The 22682-nt window shown below is 54.6% G+C and overlaps 2 protein-coding genes and 1 long non-coding RNA gene across 13 annotated transcripts in view; 1 reads left to right on the forward strand and 2 right to left on the reverse strand.

Annotated features, from left to right (window-relative positions):
• Window positions 1-11056, reverse strand: part of GMEB2 (glucocorticoid modulatory element binding protein 2) — a 24969-nt gene extending 13913 nt beyond the window's left edge. Inside the window, exons 1-5 of one of the 9 annotated variants that reach the window (XM_089897196.1) lie at window positions 10477-10566; window positions 9522-9582; window positions 1673-1837; window positions 1212-1309; window positions 541-668 (exon numbers count right to left, since the gene is read on the reverse strand). In XM_089897196.1, coding sequence (XP_089753322.1) covers window positions 541-668; window positions 1212-1309; window positions 1673-1803 — 357 coding nt within the window. In that variant the 5' untranslated portion in view covers window positions 1804-1837; window positions 9522-9582; window positions 10477-10566. Of the gene's footprint in view, window positions 1-540; window positions 669-1211; window positions 1311-1672; window positions 10256-10476 lie in introns of those variants that run through there. The other 8 variants (XM_089897198.1, XM_022597552.2, XM_089897195.1 and 5 more) reach the window with 8 other exon arrangements.
• On the forward strand, window positions 10468-19325 carry LOC111186718 (uncharacterized). Of its 3 annotated transcripts, none has more exons than XR_016387969.1 (5): window positions 10468-10909; window positions 11145-11768; window positions 12039-16384; window positions 16539-16626; window positions 16925-19324. It is a non-coding gene; the product is annotated as an uncharacterized LOC111186718 (long non-coding RNA). The 3 variants fall into 3 exon arrangements; XR_002647936.2 differs by lacking the exon at window positions 10468-10909 and having other exon boundaries at window positions 10916-11367; window positions 11455-11768; XR_016387968.1 differs by lacking the exon at window positions 10468-10909 and having other exon boundaries at window positions 10916-11768; window positions 16925-19325.
• STMN3 (stathmin 3) lies at window positions 16589-21745 on the reverse strand. The gene is made up of 4 exons (XM_022597565.2): window positions 21653-21745; window positions 21251-21426; window positions 19908-20099; window positions 16589-19328 (listed from the first exon to the last, which is right to left on the reverse strand). The coding sequence occupies exons 1-4, from the start codon at window positions 21732-21734 to the stop codon at window positions 19269-19271; spliced, it is 510 nt and encodes a 169-aa protein (XP_022453273.2). The 5' UTR covers window positions 21735-21745; the 3' UTR covers window positions 16589-19268.
• Window positions 21746-22682: the final 937 nt, after the last annotated feature.

A 22682-nucleotide genomic window follows, 5' to 3' on the forward strand; every position in this document is an offset into this window, starting at 1 on the left:
TATTCAGGCCCTGGGCATGACTATTTCCTCCTCTTTTGCCAGCTTAAGGAGGCATCTAGAAGATACATTACGAAAATATCTTAAGTGCCATTTTGGGCTGTTTTCAGCACAAGGTGAGTCTGGGTACCTAAACTACCATGTTGCAGAAAGAGCAGACCTCTCCCCTCCATCTTACTCATGACTGCTAATGAGTCTTTGCAAAGCATCCCTCTCGTTCAGCCTGCCCAGCAGAGTCACTGCCGATCCCAACGTCAGCAGAGCTGCCTTCCCAGCCTCTCTCCACAGCTTTGCTCCAGGAACAGAGAATCTCTGCCCTGAGGCTCTCCGCGTGCCCCAGCGACAATCCTGTCTGTCCCTGAAGGCTCCTTCCTTCTCCTCTGCTCTCCCAAGCGCGGGATTTCTGCCTTCTGAACTGCCCCCTACAGGTCACACCCCCTGCCGTAGGGGTCTTCTTTTGTTTGCTTCACAGCTGCGGGACTGGGGGCCCCTCCCTGCAGCCCGGCACGCAGGCCTGTGCTCTGGTTGCATCAGAACCCTCACCTGAACACACTTCACATTGATGCCGGGGCACACAAACTTCCTCCAGATCAGGTTGGCTCTGCTGTCCCCGCAGGTGATGGGGTACATGATCTCGGCCTCCAGGCTCTCCTCCTCTTCAGCCATCTTCACTTCTCACCAGGTGTGTCGACAGGGAAAGGGGCAACATAGAAAATCAGTTACAACTTCTCCAAAGCACTTTCTGCAAAAGCACAACATTAACTACCAACCTAGAAACCAGAAACTAAAATCTCAGGAGGGACTGAGACAGGACCAAGGTGGGCGGGGACATTTCTCATCAGCCCAAAGTAAAGAGCCACTGAAGGAAACAAACTTTACCTGGCACAATTCCAGAGAAAACCTATTCTTAACATTTGGAAGAGCTCTGAGGCCTTCAGTGTTAGTCAACAGGAAAAGACCAAAGGTGATAACTCATCTCCACCGCCGCTCACTGACAGCTACACTAAGTAGAACCACAAGACCAAGCTCTCCCCTCCAGCCACCGGCCACGGCCACACCTGGAGACTCTGGAGCCAGGGCCTCTGTGGCGCCACCTCTGAAGAAGAGCCTCGGGAACCTCTGACTTGTCCCCTACTGATGGGAGGACCGCCCCCTCAGAAAGGCCCCCTCCAGAGCTGCCTACGGGCACTGCCACGAGAAGGCAGGCTCCCTACCTAACACGGCCTCCTTGAGCTGCGAGGACGCTGAGAGCGCGGCTGCAGCAGCCGCGGCGGCGTTTTCCGTCTCCACGTTACCCTCCGTCAGGCCACTCCTGGGGACAGAGGGGAGGAGAGAGGAGACATCAACACCCCCACAACAGCCAGCCTCGCGCTCTGCTGCCACTTCTGCCCGACTTTCCAGTCCAGCCCGAGGTCACGGCACGGCAGGCTCAGGGCCATGAGCTCACCGCGCTGCTGACCCCACAGGCGTTGCTCCTCAGGTTCCCTTGGAAAACCCAGTTCCTAACTGGCCCTACTGTGTTCTTGTCAGAGGAGAAGTTACCGTGCGCTTAGGGGCACGAAGCCATGACCTTGGTGTCGGGAGAAGAGTCGGGGAAGCGTTACTCGCTCCTGGCCGGGTGGCGGCTCTGCGTCCCCTGGCGCCCCCTGCCCCCAGGCCGGGTGCCCATCCTCACCCGTGCGGGGCCAGGTTGGTGGTGACCAGCACGGTCTTCACCTCCTCCATGCCGCTGCCATCCGCCGCCGTGTCGGGCGTCGTTACCACCACCACCTCCTCCATGTGGACGCTCACGTCGGGGGTGGCCATGGCTCAGCGGACAGGAGGTGCCAGGGCACCGGGCCTGCAGGGCAACAGGGGGGCACAGGGTCTGCACGGGGACCTCGCTACCTTCTGACAGAAGCAATGCAAGAGAAGTGCTCTTCCAGGCCCTCGGGCTCTGGCAAGGATGGAGTGAGCACTGAGAAAGGAAGCCCTGGAAGAACCTCGGAGCCATGACAGGCCTGAAAGCCCAGTGGTCACCTGTGGGGGACGGGGAAGGAACCAGAATGTGGGCAGACGCCTCTGGAGGTGGGTCCCACGCCCTGAACTCAGGGCTGTGCACAGAAAGCCCGCGGAGGGACTTCCCTGGCGGCCCAGTGGTTAAGACTCTGCACTTCCACTGCAGAAGGCATAGGTTCGATCCCTGGGGGGGAACTAAGAGCCCGCATGCTGCAGCACGACCCAAAAATAAACAAAAGAAAGCCCTCGGAGATGAATGCTGTCTCTGGTCTGGGAGACCCTCCCAGGCATTATTTTGTCTTTGCTGGCTCTGCCCTCCAGCAAGCCCCAGGCCCTCTAGACTCCATGACAGTCACAGCCAGGCAGGCACCGTAAACTCCGGGGACCCAGAGGCACCCCACTGCTCTCCTGCTCTCCATCCTCTGCGCTTGGCTCAGGGCAGACCAGGTACTGATGCATCGCAGCACAGAGGACACTTAAGAGACCTGGCTTTTAGCCAAAGCACAAGGAAGGGGGCTCTGGGGGTCAGAGAGTATGCAGGAGACTGCGGAGAGGAGGGAGGCGGAAAGGGCTTGCCCCCAGCTGTGTGCGAAGGACTGGGTCACTCCTCACTTGTCCGTGTGTGGACCTGACCCTAAATGGCAAACCAAAGATTTCGAGGACCAACCTCCAGGATCGACTCCCACCAGGTCTCAGACTGGCCTTGGGTGGCACCTATGGGACAGATCCAGAGAACACTGCACAGGCTGTAAGGCTGAAGTGATTCAGGACCATGCCCGCCCACAGAGGGGGCTCAGAACCCGCAACCCAGGTCCATTTCCTGCTACAACAAAATGCTCCATCCTCCACGGGGTTTAAACAAGAGCCAGAACCTCACAACACAATATTCAGAGTATCCAGAATATGATCCAGAATTATCTAACCGGCAAAGTCTGACCGATTCTCAAGGGAAAAATTATACAAGAGAAGCCCAATCCAAGGCGACCACCGGAACCCACAGTGACCTCAGAGCTGCGGGCGCTCCTGCTTCACAAGTGGAGCCAGCCGTCCTTGAAAGGGCTGCCTCAGGAACCGAAGTCACAGCCAAGCGGAAATTTGAAAATTAAAAACTATAATAACAGAAATTAAAAAATCCACCTGGTGGGCTCAATATCAGAATGGAGATGAGCGAGGAAAGAGATACAGCGACGAGAATAAAGACAGACCAGTGCAAATGATCTAATCCGAACAACAGAAGGTGGAAAAACAAAATGAGCAGAGCTTCAGCGGATGCAGAACAATACAAAAAGTTGGCCATCTGTATCACCAGAGTCCCAGAAGGAAAGAAGGAAAAAGCGTGATGCTAAAAAAACTGAAAAAATAATAGCTGAACACTTCCCAAATGTAGTGAAAACTATAAACTTATACATTCAAGAAGCTCAACAAACCTCACACAGGATAAACTCAAAGAAATCTACGCCCAGAACATAATCAAACTGCCGAAAACTAAGGACAATGTTAAAACATCCCCAAAGCAGCAGATAAGAAGGTGCGTATTTCCACGTGAGAACAAGAATTTGAAGGCCTGTGGGGCTCTTCCCTCAGAAGCACAGAGCCCGACGCAGGGACATTCTTAACACGTTGAAAGAAAAGCGCCTCGGCCCGGATTCTACAACAGTGAGAAGACCCTTTAGAAGTGAAGGCACAATAAAGACATTTCCAGATGAAGGAAAATGAAGAGAACGGGCCACAGTCAGACCTAATGCAGTACTTCAGACAGAAGGAAATCACAGCAGAGGGAAGCCTGGAACGTCAGGAATGAAGGAAGGCAACCAAAACGGGAAATATCTGGATAAACACGTAAATGATCGTTCCCTTCAGTTCTTCAGGCATGTCTGACAGCTGAAAGCAAACATTCAACACTGCTGGTGGGACTCAATGTGCGCAAACATAGACCATCTACAGCTTCAAAGCGGATGGTACCAGGGCCTACATGGCGGTCCCGCTTCTATATCCCTCTGAAGGGGGAGAACACTGTTCTAAGCGGACAGAAAAATCAAGTCCGTCAAAATGCGAATGGGTGAGCAAGCTGGATATTCCATGTAATGACCTCTGGAAGGTCATCCAGAGACAAAAGAAGTGAGGTATGAAGCCACAGAAAGACACGGCGGGGACTTCCCTGGTGGCACAGTGGTTAAGAATCTGCCTGCCAATGCAGGGGACACGGGTTCGAGCCCTGGTATGGGAAGATCCCACATGCCATGGAGCAGCTAAGCCCGTGCGCCACAACTATGGAGCCTGCGCTCTAGAGCCCACAAGCCACAACTACTGAGCCCACATGCCACAACTACTGAAGCCCGCATGCCTAGAGCCCTGCTCCACAACAAGAGAAGCCACCACAGTGAGAAGCCTGTGCACCGCAACAAGAGTAGCCACCGCTCGCCATAACTAGAGAAAGCCCACGCGCAGCAGGAAACACCCAACGCAGCCATAAATAAATAAATTTATTTATTAAAAAAAAAAAGACACGGCAGACCCTTAAATGCACACTGTGAAGTGACAGAAGCCACCCTGAAGAGACCAGTGGCTGCCAGAGGGTCGGGGGTGGGCAGGAGGATGGACAGGCGAAGCCCAGAGGATGTTTAGGGCAGTGGCGCTACTCTGTGTGATACTGTCATGGTGGGTATTCACCATCACGCATTTGTCAAAACCCACGGCATGTACAAAACCAAGAGGGCGCCCCAAGGTAGACTATGGACTTTGGATGGTTCTGATGTGTCAATGTAGGTTCATCCTTCGTAAAAAAACACACCCTTCTGTTGAGTGATTTCATTAATAGGGGAAGCCGTGCACGTGTGGGGGCAGGGAGTACACAGGAAGTCTCTAGAACTCTTTCTCAATTTTGTTGTAAACCTGAAAGTGCTCTGAAAACTTAAGTCTTAATTAAAGAGTATAAAAATAAAACATACACTGTACAACACCAAAAATGAACCCCAATGTAAACTATAGACTCTGGTTGATGATGGGTCAACTGGGGTTTGTGATTGTAACAAACATACTACTCTGGTGAGGATGTTCGTGCTGAGGGAGGCTGGGAAGGGGGTACCTGGGGGCTCCTGCTCAACTGTGCTGTGAACATAAACCTGCCCCAAAATGAAGTATGTATATTATAATACAACGAATAGAGAATATAGTGGAAAATGCAAAGACAAGCTATAGGTGGAAGAAAATGCTTGCAAATCGCATGTCTGACAAAGAACTTGCATGCAGAATATACAAAGAACTCAACAACAACAACACAATTTAAAAGCAGGCAAAAGTGGGGCCTTCCCTGGTGGTCCAGTGGTTAAGAATCCGCCTTCCAATGCAGGGGACGTGGGTTCGAGCCCTGGTCAGGGAACTTAGGATCCCACATGCCGCAGAGCAACTAAGCCTGCACGACGCAACTAAGACCCGACACAGCCAAATAAACAAATAATTTTTTTAAATAAATAAATAAAAGTAGGCAGAAGGTTTGAACAGACACTTCACCAAAAGGGAAGTCCAAATAAGCACACAGAGGGACTTCCCTCGTGGTCCAGTGGTTAAGACTCTGCGCTCCCAGTGCAGGGGGCCTGGGTTTGATCCCTGGTCAGTGAACTAGATCCCGCATGCCGCAACTAAAGGAGCCCACGTGCCGCAACTAAGACCCAGTGCAGCCAAATAAATAAATAGTAAAAGAAAAAACAGTAAACACATAGAAAGATGCTCAGCATCATTAACCCACAGGAAAATGCAAACCCAAACCATAACAATACTACCACACCTATTAGAACGGCTCAAAAAGCACCAACAAAAAGCTGGCGATACGAAGACTGTGAGGATGTGCGGCAGCTGGAACTCTCACACAGCTGCTTGGTGCGGCCACTCTGAAAAGGGTCTGGACGTTTCTCAGAAGGCTACGTGTGCTCTTATTACAGGACCCAGCAACCCCACTCCTAAGTATCTGCCCCACGGAAACGAAGACTTGGATTTCCTTAGACACCCGTACACACAATTCTATGACAGCTTCATTCATAACTGGCAGAAACTGGAAACAACTCAAATGACCTTCCGCAGACGAAAAGAGAAACAAACCTTACAAAAGAATACTCCTCAGCAATATAAATAAATAATAAATAAATAAGCTACTTGATATGTGCGACAACCTGGATGGATCTCCAGAGAATCACGCTGAGTGGGTTACACACGCAGACCCTGGAGGTTATCAGCCACCACAATAAAGTGAACGTCACCATAAAGTGAGGCACGTGACGTTTTTCGTTTCTCAGTGCATATAAAAGTTATATTTATACTATATTATAGTCTATTATGTGTACAATAGCATTACGCCTAAAAATGACATACATACCTTAATGAAATAATAATTTATTGCTAAAAAATACTAACCACCATCTGAGCCCTCAGAGTCTTAGTAGTAACACCAAAGATCACGGATCACAGATCACTGTAACAAACATATTAATAATGCAAGAGCTTCAAAAATTCCGATAATTACCAAAATGTGACACAGAGACCCAAAGTGAACAAATGTTGTCGGAAAAATGGCGCTGATAGACTTGCGCGATGCAAGGTTGTCACGAACCTTCAATTTGTAAAAAATACAGTATCTGCGAAGCACAAAAAGTGAAGCCCAATAAAACAAGGTGGGCCTGTAGGCTGTATGAGTCCACTTACATGACATTTTGGAAAAGGCGAAACTCTAGTGATAAGAGAACAAATCATTGGTGCCAGGGGCTGGGGGAGGAGGATAGGCATAAAAGGACGGCACAAGGGAGATTCTGGGGGTGACGGGATTGTTCTGTATTCCGATCATGGGGGCAGCTACACGATGAATCTATACAGGTGTTAAACTCATAGAACTGTACACCAAACAACCATAAAAGTTTACCATTTGCGAATCTTTTAAAAAAATTAAATTGGCCAAAAAAAAATGCTACTGTATCCTGGCATATATGGTCAACTGATTTTTGACAAGGGTGCCAAGACCATTCAATGGGGAATGGGGACAGTCTCATCCATATGTGGAGCTGGGACAACTGGACATCTGCAGGCAAAAGAATGAGGCTGGACCCTTACACCACAGACAAAAATTAACATAAAACGGATCAAAGATCCAAACATAAGAGCAAATACTGTAAAACCCTTAGAAGAAAACACAAGGGAAAATCTTCCTGACACTGGATTTGGCAAAGATTTCTTTTTCTTTTTCTTTTCTTTCTTTTTTTCTTTGTTTTTGGCTGCACCAGCACAGCTTGTGGGATTTTAGTTTGCTGCCCAGGGATGGAACCCAGGCCCTCGGCAGTGAAAGCGCAGAGTCCTAACCACTGGACCATCAGGGGGTTCCCTGGCAATGATTTCTTGAATATGACACCAAAAGCACAGGCAACAAAAGAAAAAACACATAAATTAGACTCCGTTAAAATTAAAAACGATTGTGCATCAAAGGACACTCTCAGGAGACTGAAAAGACAACCTACATACTGGAAGACAGTGCCTGCAAAGCACGTGTCTGCCAAGGGATTCACATCCAGGATACAGCTCAACAAGAACACAACTTAAAGCATGGGCAAAGGACTCAGAGTAGACATTTCTCCAAAGGAAATACGCAAATAACCTGTAAGCCACTGGAAAGATGCCCAACATCCCTAATCACTAGGGAAATGCACACAAAAACCACAAGGAGATACCACTTCACACCCACCAGGATGGTTATTATAAACAAACAGAAAGTACATGTGGTCAGGATGCGGGGAAACTGGAAACACTGTGCACCATTAGCAGACAAGCAAAACGGTGAAGCCGCTGTGGAAATCAGTCTGGCAGTTCCTCAAAAAGCTACACGTAGGGGGGCTTCCCTGGCGGTCCAGCAGTTAAGACTCCGCGGTTCCAATGCAGGGGGCACGGGTTCAATCCCTGGTTAGGGAACTAAGATCCCACAAGCCGCACGTTGCCCCCAAAAAAAGACCACTTTAAAATCGCCCTTAAAGTAACGTTGCTCCGTGGTGCTTGGCTCTCACCGAGGTACCGCTGCTTTCACCGGGTGGACTCCAAGGGGGCCAGAAAGCCACACTTGAGCTCAAAGCTGCAGAAAGGCAGGGACCCACCCTATGGGTGGCTGTCCTCACCCACATCTCAAAACCGCACAGAGCGCTGAGCAGTGGGAACACACAAACCGGAATTCCTGCCTCTCCAATATCAAGTTTTCAAAATTCTTCTTTCCCAATTAACCTTGAGGTAAAGAAGATAGGAGGAAGTATTTCTAAAGTAGCATTCTTAGGCATAAATATACAAAAACAGGACAAAAATGTGAGTGTGCAGTCAGTACATTGGATTCAGATCTGACTTTCCGTTGTCTTCCAAATAATCACAAATTTTTTTTTAATAAAAATACCACTAGAAACATAGCAGAGGTCACAAAGCAGTGGCCAACGGACACAACTTTTATTTTTTTAATATTTATTTATTTATCTTGGCTGCGCAGGGTCTTAGTTGCGGCACGCCGGATCTTCATTGCAGCATGCGGGATCTTTAGTTGTGGCATGCAAATTCTTAGTTGCAGCATGCATGCGGGATCTAGTTCCCTGACCAGGGATCGAACCCAGGCCCCCTGCATTGAGAGCGCAGAGTCTTACCCACTGGACCACCAGGGAAGTCCCAGCACAATTTCTTTGATTCTCACTGTGTTTCAAAATTTTTAATTAGTTGCCAGCTTTTTCAAATTTTACAGGGTTCACATTTTAAAAATCAGATTTCCGGCTTCTCTTGAAAAATGTCACAAGAATTCATCCCTAGAGGTGGTCCCCCTAGTCCTGCATTTCCTTGAGAAGCTGGGCTTCCTGGCCCTGCCCTCCTGGGGGCAAGGGGGGCGCAGTGCACTAGCTGACCAGTCTCGACCACACCCTGCGTCACACCCAGCCAGGACGCACCCGGCTCTTAAGTGTATGATGTATATGTACAAATCCCCGCCCCACCCCGCCCCCCGTCCAGTATGTCTTCCCAAAGTTTTACACTTCCTACAAAGAAACAATTTTTTAACAGTCTGCTTAATTTATCTTGTTACATTTGTAATTTATTTAATCCATTTGGTTTTACCCTAAACGGACTGACCTACACTGTTGGTGGGAACATAAATTGGTGCAGCCACTATGAAAACGGTAGTACCCAGGTTCCTCAAAAGACTAAAAATACAACTACCATATGTTCAGCAACCCCACTTCTGGGTGTACATCGGAAGGAAAACAAATCAGGATACCCAAGAGACACCTGCACCCCATGTTCACTGCAGCGTTATTTACAATAGCTAAGATATGGAAGCAACCTAAATGCCCACGGACAGATGACTGAATAAAAATTTGGTATACACATACAATGAAATATAACTTAGCCTTAAAAAAAAAAAAAAAAAGGAAATTCTGCCATTTGTGACAACGTGGATGAATGTAGAGAACGTCATTCTAAGGGAAATAAGCCAGACACAGGACAAAATACTACATGCTACCACTTACATGAGGAATCTATAATAGTCAAACGCGGAGAAGCAGACAGTGGAATGGTGGTTGCCAGGAGCTGGTGGAGGGGGAATGGGACACATCAAAAAGTACAAAGCTTCAGTTATGCGAAATGACTAAGTCCTAGAAATCTAAGGTACAGCATAGGACCTATGGTTAACAATATCGTACTGTATACTTAAAATTTTGCTAGTTAAGCGTTCTTATCACAAACTAATGAGAACGGGAATAAACTTCTGGAGGTGACTGACAGGTTAATAGCATAGATTGTGGTTTTATGGGTGCACACTTAACTCATCAAGTTATATACTTCAGTTATGCACAGATTTTTGTAAGTTAAAAAATACTGATGTAACTGAAACTGTATTTGCAGTGTTAGCAAAGAAAGAAAACGTTGATTCCCTGGAAGTGTCGCTCGACTACATGAACTATAATGTTAAACAAATATGTGACAGGTCATTACTGGCAATGGACCCATATTGATTGGTTCCTACCAACGGGACCAATGAGATACGGGTCTCACCAAAGGGTTGCACGCACGCAGCCCCCACGGGAAAGGGGGGGCATTCACCAGGCCCCCACGAGAGGGGGTGTATCCACAAGGCCCCCAAGGGAGAGGGGCATCCACAAGGCCCCCAGGGAAGGGGAGAATTCACGCGGTCCCACGGGAAGTGGGGGTAGCCACGCGGCCCTCTCCATGCAGCCCGGCCTAATGCCCTCCCCAGCACCCGCAGCCCGCGGCCCGCAGCCTTCCGGCAAGATGGAGGCCGCGCCGCCGCCGACGCGCCTGACGCGGGCCCGTGACGCCCGTGACGCCCGCCGCGCGCCGCCGCCCCTCCCCCGCTCCCCTCCCCCCGCCGTAACGTCCTGACGCTCCGCAGGGACCCCTGACTGGACGGCGGCGCGCGGCGGAGCGAGAGGCCTCGCCGCGGGGGGGGCGACGGGCGCTTACCTGGGCCGCGGCCGGGCCTGCGCGGGCGCCAGCGGGCGGGCGGCGGCGGCGGCAGCGGCTGCGGCGGCGGCGGCCGCGGGCTCCGCTCCTTGTTGGGGATTCGGCGGCGGCGGCGGCGGCGGGGGCCCGGGCGCGCGCTTCCTAGTGACGCAGGCGGCGGGGCCGCGCACGCACGGGCCAGGGCGAGCCCGGATATTTATTTGGCGCTCGGCCGGGAAGCGGGAGGTGTCGAGAAATAAGGCCCGGCTGGGCCCGACGCGCGTGCGCGCGGGCGAGGGCGGGGCCGGAGGTGGGTGCTTCGGCCCGTTAGCTGGGCGGCTGCTCCGCGCCCCGCCCGCTGGCTCACCGGCCGGGACTGGCGGACACACCAGCTCGGCGCGGAATTCCCGGGGAGAGGGTGCGTAGGGGGACGCGCTTAGGGTTGGCGAGAAAGGTGAGTGACCTGCCCGCGTGTGCAAAGGGTCTCCCCAGAGGCAGGCGGGAGGGCTGCCCCGGGAGTCGTACAGTCCGAATCCTGCGATTATCATGGCTTATTTTTGTAGCAAGCGTTAAAAACGGCTTTAAACATCCTCACTTCTGGATTCGCGCGGCTCCCCCCAGTGTTCCTGTGTCGACCCCCAGCCGCGCTCTCCTGTGCTGTAGTCACTGATCACGTGTGCTCATTTCAGCTTGCGTTAACTGAAGTTAAAATTCAGTTCCTGCGCTATCACAGAGGCATTAAAAGACACCCTGATGAAGGGTTAGGAACGCCCTGAAAACTCTCTTTTTTAATGGCTGGAGTGCAAAGTCCCTGCGTTTTCCAGAACGTGAGAAGGTTAGCATCACTCAGCTTTCCTGGAGTTCCTTTGACTTGGGAGCGAGTACAAACAGGCCTTGCTGTTTGATTGAAAGGTGCAGTGGGGGCCCAGGGGGTGGTGAGTGGGGTCACCTGCCCTGCCCAGGCCGGGGCACTTGTGAGGCATCCTGTTCCTGCCCCAGGACTCCTGGAGGAAGCGCTGCAGCCGTGGTGGTTTTGGGCACATCCCCACATCTCCCTGTGCTCTGTCTCCCCACCTGCACCGGGCAGTCAGGGGGACCCAGAGGGTGGCTGAGGCTGGCTGTTCTCAGACCAGGGAAGGCACGTACGAAGTTTCCTCGTGTGTGGTGTCACTGCTCTGGCAGCTGTCAGCTGCGGAAGACTCCGGTGCCCAGTGAAAGGCTTCAGGGTCTGCGGATGCTCCCTCAGGAGACAGAGAAGGCAGAAAACAAATGCCTTCTTCAAGACCAAGCTGTGAACCTGTGTTCATACTTAGGTAGGAAGACCACTGAAGGCCATTTCCCAGACTGGGAAATTTCAAGCAGACTTCATTTCAGGGATGTTATAATTGGGAGAGTTACCGCTTTCATTCTGTTTTCAATAATATAGAGTGTACTCAAGCAAGTGATGAAAAAGTCACTGTTTTTAAAGATTAAACTATTGAGCCTATGTCAGTGCAGCTATTTTATTATCTGGTAAATACAAGAGCAGGTGTGTCTGGTCTGTGCATATCATTTATTTGAGTTTCCCTGTCCTCACGTTACAGAAGTAAATGCCCATAAAGTCAAAGGGAGAGGGCTTCCCTGGTGGCGCAGTGGTTAAGAATCCACCTGCCAACGCAGAGGACACGGGTTTGATCCCTGGTCCGGGAAGATCCCACGTGCCACGGAGCAACTAAGCCCGTGCACCACAGCTGCTGAGCCTGCGCTCTAGAGCCTGTGAGCCACAACTACTGAGCCCAACTACCAAAGCCCACGTACCTAGAGCCCGTGCTCTGCAACAAGAGAAGCCACCGCAATGAGAAGCCCACGTGCCACAAGGAAGAGTAGCCCTGCTCGCCGCAACTAGAGAAAGCCCGCGTGCAACAACGAAGACCCAACGCAGCCAGAAATAAAATAAATTTTTAAAATTAATTAATTTTTAAAAAATGTTAAAGGGAGAAAGCTCAGAAGGATGCAGGAGGCAGACCAGGCCCGGTCCTGCTGCTGCACAGCTGGGGTGAGCTGTGGCCGCTGGCCTTGGAGTCTGGGCACCCCAGACTCCCCAGTCTGAGTTTCCACTGCTGCATGGCCTCCACGTATTTCTGCCACAGGACCTCAGGCCTGGCATTTGAACCTGCGCTCACCTTTTCTGTCTCCGAAGCATTGGGCTCTGCTTGGCTGACAGGATGGATTAGTTCCTCCTGGGGTCTGGGGTGGTGATTTCTCCCCTGTGCTCCCAAGGGGAGGGGAGCTTCCACTCTTGGTTTACTACAGAGGAGGGTAAACCAGGAGAGACTGTCATCATGGGCCCAAGGATGCTGTGGGGTTGTCATGCCCCACCCTCTACTTGGGCTCCACCACACACAGTCCCTGACCAGACTGGAAGCAGGACCACAGCAGGCCCGGCTTACCCAGCAATACCCTGGCCCTCCCTTCCTCCACTCTGCAGGCCCTGAGGCCCAGGACCTCCTGCCTGGGGGAGGGTGGCACACGCACTAAGAATTACAGAACCGTGCATGGGTAAAAGGTGTGTTTAAGCTCAGGACAGACCATTCAACCCGTGGAAGAGTATGAAAGGTTTATTGATACAGTTTCAGATTCACAGTGCAGCCAACCTTTAAGAAACTACCCCTCATCTAGCTTTGGTTTAGTATTAAAGACCAAGCTATTGAAATAGTTTCTTTTTCCAACCATGTATCTGTGTATGGCTAGATTTTTTTCTCATATGCTTCAACCATTCTCACTAATTCTTTTCATTTTTAAGGAAAACGTCACTTTTTCATTTTAAAATGTTAACATGTAATGGGTGTATCATTTTTTAGTGAATTACTGTTTTTTTTAATAAATTTATTTATTTTTGGCTGCGTTGGGTCTTCATTGCTACGCGCGGGCTTTTCTCTAGTTGCAGAGAGCGGGGGCTTCTCGTTGTCGTGGCTTCTCTTGTTGCGGAGCATGGGCTCTAGGCGCACAGGCTCAGTAGTTGTGGCGCACGGGCTTAGTTGCTCCGCGGCATGTGGGATCTTCCCGGACAAGGGCTCGAACCCGTGTCCCCTGCATTGGCAGGCGGATTCTTAACCACTGCGCTGCCAGGGAAGCCCCTGAATTACTGATTTTTTAAAATATGTATTTGGCCGCGCCGGGTCTTAGTTGCACCGTGCGGGATCTTTAGTTGCAGCATGCAGGATCCAGTTCCCTGACCGGGGGTCGAACCCGGGCCCCCTGCATTGGGGGCGTAGAGTGTTAACCACTGGACCACCAAGGAAGTCCCTGAATTACTGGCGGGTTTTTTGTTTGTTTTAATTTTTGGCCGCGCCACATGGCTTGCGGGATCTTAGTTCCCTGACCAGGGCTCGAACCTGCGCCCTCAGCAGTGAAAGCGGAGTCCTAACCACTGGACCACCAGGGAATTCCCTGAATTACTGTTTTTTTAATTTCTGCGTTTTAATTCCCAGTGTGGTCCCTGTCGACCTGAATAGCCCACATAAACAGAGCTCTTTGGGGGTCCTCCATAAACTTTAAAATTATAAGAGGTCCCTGAATCCAAAAAGTTGGGGAAGTTTTCTCAGAAATCCTAGTACATCCATGAAATAGATGATTGTCCAACGCTTGAAGCGATGTTTGTGAGGACGTAGGATAAGTGCGAACACATCACTGTGCGCGTCTCAGAGGTCTGAACTCGGGCTCACTTCAGCACCTCTTGAGGGGTAGGTCCTCTCCAGGGGAAGGAGTTTGGTGGATCAGGATTTTTGTCTTTACACTGTGTAGTCTGCAGTGAGCATGTATTATGTTTGTAACCAGAAAAAATGTTAACGTCGTAAGATAATGCCTACTCTGTTTTCCTCACAGTGGGCCTGGTGAAGGTTAAAAACTTTTTTTTTTTTTTTTTTGCGGTACGCGGGCCTCTCACTGTTGTGGCCTCTCCCGTTGCGGAGCACAGGCTCCAGATGTGCAGGCTCAGTGCCCATGGCTCACGGGCCCAGCCGCTCGGCGGCATGTGGGATCTTCCCGGACCGGGGCACGAACCCGCATCCCCTGCATTGGCAGGCGGACTCTCAACCACTGCGCCACCAGGGAAGCCCGGTTAAAAACATTTTAACGTGCTTTAAAAAATCATAAACTACCATATGTAACATAAGGTTGTATTGACTAACATGCAGTTTCTCACAGGGCAGGGCCTGGGTGTTCAAATCCATCACTGTTCTCTGGAGTGAGACACACAGATGTAATAGGCACTCACTAAACTCATGTTGAATACACAAATTAGTGCATGGATGTTTTAAAGTTACGAATTATGTACCTACAACTGCTGCCTGGGATTGACTTGTGTCCTCCAGAGATGTGGTGACGTCACAAGTCCCAGGACCTCAGAATGAGCCCTTATTTGGAACTAGGGTTGTTGCAGGTATAATTAGTGAAATAATGAGGTCGTGTTGGATTGGGGATCCCTAATCCAGTGACTGGTGTCCCATAGGGACAGACACACAGAGGGAGAGGCAGAGATACATGTGCTGCGTCCACAAGCCAAGGATAGCCGGTGTCCAGCAGAGCCCAGGCTCAAGTTCCCAATCCCTGGGGAGGCCCCCACTGCGTGGAGGCTGGCACTGCTCATCACAGCGCCAGCCGCCTGCAGGGGATAGAAGTCCAGACACTTCGTTCCCGGCATCTTGACATCCAGGTCGCCAAGGAGAGCGCGAGGCAGCCGAGCACCGACAGGACAAGCTTTACTCAGGAGAGAAGAGACCAGGTCGGCTTCCGCCGTGGGCCTCGTCCCCACGCCGGGTCCTCCCCACCCTGCTGGCCTGCACGCACCCATCTTGTGCTGCAGGAAGGACCTGACCCCTCCTGAGGAGTCTGACATGCTGAGCGCTGGGGGTGCATCCATCTCACAACCGGAGGGAGGTCCACACACAGGCTCTATGGGCCCCCATCTATTGAAAAGAAACGGTGCCGTTTGTAAGTGGCCCTTCGGGGGCGGAGATACGGCCTTTCCCCACAGCTGAAGCTGGGAGGGCTGATCCTGGTCCTCCCCTCCCCTCCAGTCCTGACAGAGGTGGCCTGGCAGCACCTGACTTCCAGCTGAAAGGAGACACCTCTGTGGTTTCAAGGCCCCCAGTTTGCTGCACACGTTACAGTCGAGAAAACTAATACTGCCAAAGAGCCCAATAATTTTTCCTCAGCAGCAAGAGAAGCAGCCGCAGTTCGTACCGTCCCTTCTACTCAGCCGCACCCGAGCTCGCCCGGCAAGGACGTGTGAGGGGCTGGAGGGAGGCCCCGCTGCGACAGGCGTCTGTCTGTGCTTCCACCTTGCCTGCCTCGCTGGACAGCCTGTTTCACGGTGGGGGCCCACTGCTGTCCCCAGGCACTGAGCCAGCACCCACTGTGTCCAGAACTCATAGGGTCATCAAGGCAGAGTGTCTGAGGTTTTGAAACCTGTCCCCAGAGTCTGTGACATTCCTCCTTTCCAAAGGTGGGGCCTCACCCACCCCACCCCCACCTTGAGGGTAGGCTGTTCTTAATGACTCACTTCTGCTTCCGTGACTAGTTCACCCCCATGTGAGCCAGCCGACTTGGAAGTGGGTACTCCAAGCCCACGCAGCCTCCAGACAACCTCCACTGATGTCCTGACTGCAGCCTCCTGGGAGGCTCTGTGCCAGAACCACCCAGCTCCTGGAGTCCTGACTCAACAGAAACGATGTTTGTTGTTTTCAGCCACTGCTTGGACTCACTTGTTACACAGCAGTAGGTAACGAATACAGCTCTAACTGGCTTCCCAGGAGTCCCCCATTTGTTTGCTGCTCTTTGTTAAGGAGAAGCGCGATTGCTTTTCTGCAAAGGATTCCCCATCATCTCCCAACCTCAGAGGCTCCACATGGTGACTGTCCCTCAGTGCCTTACCAGGGCCGCCTAAGAGGTAAGAGGCCCTGACCTTGATCAGCTGCTCTTCTGGGAGTTCCAGGGCTGTGCGCTTCTATGTGGTGAGCCTGTGTCTGTGAACCCAGATGACAGGCATGCATAACTCACGCCTCATAAAAATATTTTCCATGTATTTCCTTCCACTCCTGCAGATTTCTGATGTCTCCACCTTACTGGAGGCTGTGTGTCCTGGGTTCTGACTTTCCCACCTCTCCCTGGACAGGGGAAGGTGGGGAGATGGTGAGAGTTCCCTGGAGCCTGGGGAAGTAGCTAGGACTGCCCCAGGAGAGGGCTGTGGGTTTGGGGAGAGGTGAGTGGGTCTCTGGGTCCTGGGGAGCAGGCATCTCTCCAGGGCCTGTACCTGAGGTCCATGTGTGGACCTGAGCATGGCTCAGCGTGGACATTACCAAACATGCCTCCTCCCCAGCAGAGGGGTCCCTCCCTGCTGGGCACCCCAAGGGGCAGTTCGGGTCCCCTAGGACAGACATGTCCACCAGTGTGAGTCACGATGTCTGCTTGTCTCTTTTTGCCACTGCAGGTCCCCATGTTGGGACCAGATCTGTGTCTGTGAACCGTCAGCTGTCCAACGGGGTCCACAGAGTGATGGGACACACCCTGGGATTCTAGGACCACCCCCCCCCATCCAAGCAAGACCCACAGCTGTGGTGAGTAGGGCAGGCCCCAGACCTCAGACCCTGATCTTCCTCTGCAGTGGCAAGCTGAGAGCCCGGCCCACAGGAGGGCGCAGCCCTGGGGGAGCTGGGGCGGCCCCACCTGCAGCGGAGGTCCCAGCCTCCCCCCTCCCACCCCCACTGTCTCCTGGGGCTCCGGAGGGGAAAGTGGGCTTGCGTGCTGTTTATATGCTCTTTTCTTAAAATCGCCATTGTCATGAGAACTGTTTGCAGTTGTGGTGATGACACACAAGGGTGGGGTTTCCAGGGGGACGCTTGCACAGGCAGCGGCCTCGCAGCTCATCTGACCCCCACAGATGCAGGACACACGCTGGGAGAGTTCAACCGTTTCTTAAGCACACACATTTTTTTAAATTGTTCATTTGATTTAATTTTTGAGTTCACTTTTACTACGTGGATGAGATGGGTGTGTATTACACTAGGGCTTCCGCTATGAGAGAGCTGCCACCACTCAGAGAAATCCAACCCTCCGTCCCTTTCCGCTCCCCTTTCTGAGTCCCACAAAAGCCACCGGTGGGCACTGCTGGGTTCCAGTCCTGGCTTGTCACTCCCTCGGGGGCTGTCTCAGTGGGGACAGGGATGGGGGGCACAGGTCCCAACTTCCCCAGAAGCCCACTGCAATGGATCAGTACCCACCCATGCTCCCTGGCTTGGCTCTGGGAGGTCACCAGCAGTGTCCCCATAGGTTTCTGTAGAACGAAAGCCAGGGGCACTGAGGGCTGCAATCATCTGGTTTCTGAGGCACTGGCTCTGGGTCCTTCCTGCAAGAAACGCCTCAGGCTTTCCACCAAGAGGCTGGCCAGTGAGGACTCGGACCCCAGTGCCCAGTCGTGGGGCTGGGCTGCCAGGGAGAAGAGGAGGCTGCTGCTGTGTCCAAGCAGGTAGCCGTCCTCAAAGGCTGGCGCTGGGGGGTCGGAGGTCCCCCCAGACTGAGGGAGGGGGAGGAGGCCAGCCGAGCAGGGTCTTGGCAGGAGATAGAGCCAGGCCTCCAACCTGCAGGCTGGCCAGAGTGGGCCACCAGCCAGGAATGGAAGGATGGAGGAGGTGGCTTGGGAACCCTGTCCCCTGCCCCCCGACATCTGAATCTTCAGGCACTGGTCCCCCGCCCCCCAGCATCTACTCAGGGCTCCCAGAGGGGCACCCACTCACACTGGGCCACCTGTCCAGAGGTACGCCTGAAAGCCCTGTGGCCAGGAACAGTGTGGGAGCATCTTTTGACCAGAGCAGAGGGCACACGGGAGGGGGCTGAGACTCCAAAGGGATATAAGGATGGGTCCTCCAAGGGCATCCGCAAAGCGTGGAGGAGAGGAGGGACAGTGGGAGGCTGGCTTTCCCCGCACAGGTGCTGGGCCAGAAGGAGAAGGCCCTTCTGGGAGGTGGGGCCGGCACGTGTCCATGCTGCCCACAACCCTCTAGACCACAGCAGCTCGCTCACAGGTCCCTGGTGGAACATGCCCACTCCCCTGAAGACCCAGGCCAGGCCACACCCCACCACCACTCCAGCCAAGGGCAATGACCGAAGCCTCCCAGGCCAGCCGAGGGTGCCAACCTCAGGCCTGGGGGTCTCAGAGGGCCCCTGTGCCACCACATTAAAGCGTGCTGCAGCTCCTACCCACCAGTTCCAAAAAGCACCACTGCACACGGGATTCCCAGGGCTGGCCAGTGACAGGGTACCTGCCCCCCACTGCCCAGAGATCCTTCTCTGTCCCAGTCTGTCTTCCTCCGCCCACTTCTGCGTGCCCAGCCCCTCTCCCAGAAGAGGACATCCAGGTGGAGGTGGCCCTGCCTGCCGGCAGGAGCTGCCTCAAAAGACGTGCCCTAAGTGACAAGGTGCTCACAGCACAACGACCAGCGTGTTTCTGCCACCATCGCTGGATTTATTGAGGTCACCACCACGTCCACTAAGAGGGCTGCCAAGAGGGGACCCAGCCACGGCCAGCCTGGGGCCTGAACTGCGGGGCTGTGTGCCACGCCCTGGGGGCTCCACAGGGAGAGCCTGTGGGCAAAGCTTTGCCACGAGGGCTGGACAGCTCGGAACGCGGAAAGAGAAGCTGAAGCTGGGAGAACAGGAGGGGAGGAGGGACGGGAGCAAAAGCCGCATCTAGACAAAGTCGAACAAAACAAAACCGAAACCCAGGTGTGTTCCTGTCTCATCTCGGGATCCAGGCGCCGCGGTGTCCAAACGGCCCCTTAGCCGGACGTCTCCTCTCGCTGCTCCCTGTTCCTGCGCACTTCGGCAGCGTGCAGCTCCTGCGGGACAGGCGGGGTGGGCGGGGCCCTGCAGCCGGCAGGGGCGGGGTCCTGCCCCCCCACCCCTCCTGGGCTCTGGCCACCCCTCCTGGGCTCTGGGGGCCCTGCCTTCCGGCTCCCGGGCTTTGGGAACCCTGGGGTCTTTTCCTCCCTAGACTGGCTCGGTCCCAGGTGCGGCAGACGGGACCCATGAGAACACCCTAGTGACCAGGAGCAACAAAGGGCAGGGGCAGGCCTGCGTCACGGACTGCAAGCGCGGCTTGAGGGTGGGGGCTGGCCCTCAGGGAGCCTGGGGTGGTGTCCAGACCCGAGCATTGTGACTCCGGGAATTTCCCGAGGAGTGCAGGCTCGGGGCTCCCCGGAACTAACCTGGTCCCGCTCGCAGGGAGGCTGCTCCGGCCTGGGCAGGGGCTCGCCTTACCCTGGCTAGCCCCAGTAGGACGGGGCGTCACGGGGAGGCCGGACTGCGGGAGCGCCGCTGGCGTAGTGGGCAGGGACCGGCCAAAGGCCAAAAGAAGGGGCTCCTGGGGGCCCCCTGCTTCGGGCCCCGCCCGTCCTCGGCCCCGCCCCGGCGCGCACCTTCTCGCGCAGCCGCTCACGCAGTGCGGCCAGGTGCGCCTCGCGGATCTCCTTGCTGAGCTCCATCTTGTAGTTGAGCTTCTCCTCGGCCAGGCGGCTGAAGTTGTTGTTCTCCTCCAGCGCCTTGTGCAGCACCTCGCGCTCGTGCTCGCGCCGCTCCGCCAGCTGCTTCAGCACCTGCGCCTCCTGCGTCTGCGCGGGCGGCCGGGCGGGCGAGCGTGAGGGGCGGCCGGGCCCGCCCCGCCCAGTGCCCCGCCGCCCAGCCCGAGCCCACCGCCTCCCGCCCCCCGGACTTGTCCTCGGGGAGTTCGGGCCTACCCTGTCCTGCCGTTGGCTGGGGTGACCACCTCATCCCCAGGCAAGCCCTCCCTGTCCACCCTCGGCCGCAGAGCTGCCCCTCCCCGCTGGGCTCCGGGCGCCCCCGCTCCATCCCGCTCCAGAGTCCCAGCTGCCCTCGGGGAACGTGGGAGGAGCGGAGGAAGCTCTTGTGGGCTGTCACGGAGCCTTCCCCGTCTTTTCCTCAAACGTCTGCCCGCTGAGCACGAAGTAGGTGCTTAATACACACCGGGTTCTGAGCTCCCTAAGGTGCCGGGGGCATGGGAGGGGTCCCAGGGCCGCTAGGGAAGGGACGAGTTGGAACGAGGAGGGTGGGGCTGCTGGCGCCACTGTCCAGCCCTGCTGGTGGCCGCGGGAGTGGACCCGAGGCTCCCAGAGGTAATTAGCCTCCCTCAGCCTCCTTCAGAAGGCTGCTGGGCTCCACCCACGTGCCAGTTACTACTAGTTAACCCTGAGAAGCCTGGGTCCCCAGGGCTCACCGGTCCTGCCGTAAGGGGGATAGAGCTGCTGCCCCTGCCCAGTGGACTTGGGCACCAGGACTGCACTCCTGAGAGCACGTGCTTCTCTGCGTGTGTCTCAGTTTCAGAGGGGCTGGTGTGAGAAAGGGTGGGGAGGGGCCTGCTTCTCCCAGGGGCCCCCTGAGCTCCCAGCTCATGGAAAGCCCTTCCTTCACGCTCCCCTGCTCAGGAGGCTGTCGCCCAGCCTCCTCTCCCAGGGCCCCTCCTGGGGCTACCACCTGACCCTCCCACCCTGCCAGCATGGCCAAGGGTGCCCCTCCCAGCAGTATCTGGTTCCTGTCTCCCTCCAGCTGGCTGCCATTGAGGAATGCTTCCTCCCCCGTCTCATTCTGATGGCTCAGGAGGTGGCCCCGGGACCATGAGACCCTCTCTGCTACACAGGCCCACAGCCAGTCGAGTGCTTGGAGCAGCCCGCACCTTGGGGACGCTGTCTGTGGCCAGCAAGGCCCCCGACCGTCTTTATCAGGACCCAGAGGGGTGGCTCCTTACCTTCCTCCGCCCCTCAGCTGCCTCCAGCCGCTTCTGCAGCTCCTCCAGGGAGGTGTCCTTCCTCTTGGGGGGGGAGGAGAGCATGGGACTCTCCGGGGAAAGGTCGGAAGGGGATTTGAGGATGACCTCAAAGCTCTGGCCGGAGGCCCTCTTGTCCAGCTGCTTCACCTCCATGTCTGCAGGGCAAGAGCAGACGGGGGCTTCAGGAGGGCTGCTCAAGGAGGGGGCAGGCCGAGCACACACCCAAGTCAAGGTCTGAGAGGAGGGCTGAGGCTGCTCACGTGGGACTCCCAGGACCGGCCCCTCCCCACAGGGACCTCTCTCCGGAAGGCAGCCAAGCGCGGGTGCACAGACGCCACGGGAGGGGGTAGCGAGGTCAGGGCAGCAGCCGGGCACACTCACCCCCATACTGGTAGACGGTGTTGGGGTGCGGCTGTGAGTAGAAGCAGGAGCAGAGGAGTGACAGCACCGACAGCTCCTTCATCTTCTTGTAGGCTGTGGGCGTGAGGCCGGCCTGAGCAGGCGCCGTCCCATCGCACCTCCAGCCCCACCTCCCTGGATGCCCAGGCCTCCCTGCCTCTGCCCCCGTTGCTGCCCCCTTGCGCCTGTCTGGAGCCTGTTTACCTTGATCTTTTGTGTCCCACATCTCTGACTCTCTCCGTCCCTCCCTCCCTCCCAGATGTTGGCTGTCTTTCCCTGGGCACGCCTCCCTGTGGGTGTCCTGCATTGGTCTTTCTGTTCCTGTCTCTGAGTCCCTGCCCCCCTCGCTCTGTCTGTCTCTGCCTCTCTCTCCCTCCTTTTCTCTCTCTTGGCATTTCTGTCTGTGTCTCCGTTCATCCTTCTGTCTTTCTGGCTCTCCATCTGTCACTACCTCTCTTTGTATCTTTACGTCTCCATGATTCTTTGTCACTGTGTATCTTCCCGACTCTCCCCTCCCCCTGCCCCTCCGCGTACTTCTCCTTCCTCCCCTTTCCCTCTCGTGGACACTTGCCCGGTCGGTGGAGAGGTTAACCACCACACTGGTGACTGGGCCAGCACAAATGTAGAGCTTCTGCAGGCAACACTTTCTTGGGCTGTGCACTTAGGTGAAGCCCTCAGACCCTCCTGTCTGCCCCCCAGCCCACCCCCCATTTACCCTGTAGTGCGCCCACCGTGGGGTGAAATCAGGTTCTCACCAGACACGCACTGGCTGCTCATCAAAAGCCAAACGGACGGGAGCTGTCCGTTCAGCACCACAGCCCGCCCCCTGGCCTTGCAGGGTGAGTGCCCACAGCCAGTATCCACACTACCCAACCAGAAAAGGAGGTGAGCCTGCTGAGGCCCTGAGCCTTGTCAGGGAAGGGGAGATGCTCGCTCTCAGGATGGAAATAATTGAGCTCTTTGTGGTTGGTTCATAGCAAGCCAGGCCCCAAAGTAGACACATGGGTCTGAT

Source organism: Delphinapterus leucas, chromosome 15 (assembly GCF_059928025.1).
Source record: "Delphinapterus leucas isolate spDelLeu-1000000601 "Yukka" chromosome 15, BTC_Dleu_Yukka2, whole genome shotgun sequence".
NCBI lineage: Eukaryota > Metazoa > Chordata > Mammalia > Artiodactyla > Monodontidae > Delphinapterus > Delphinapterus leucas.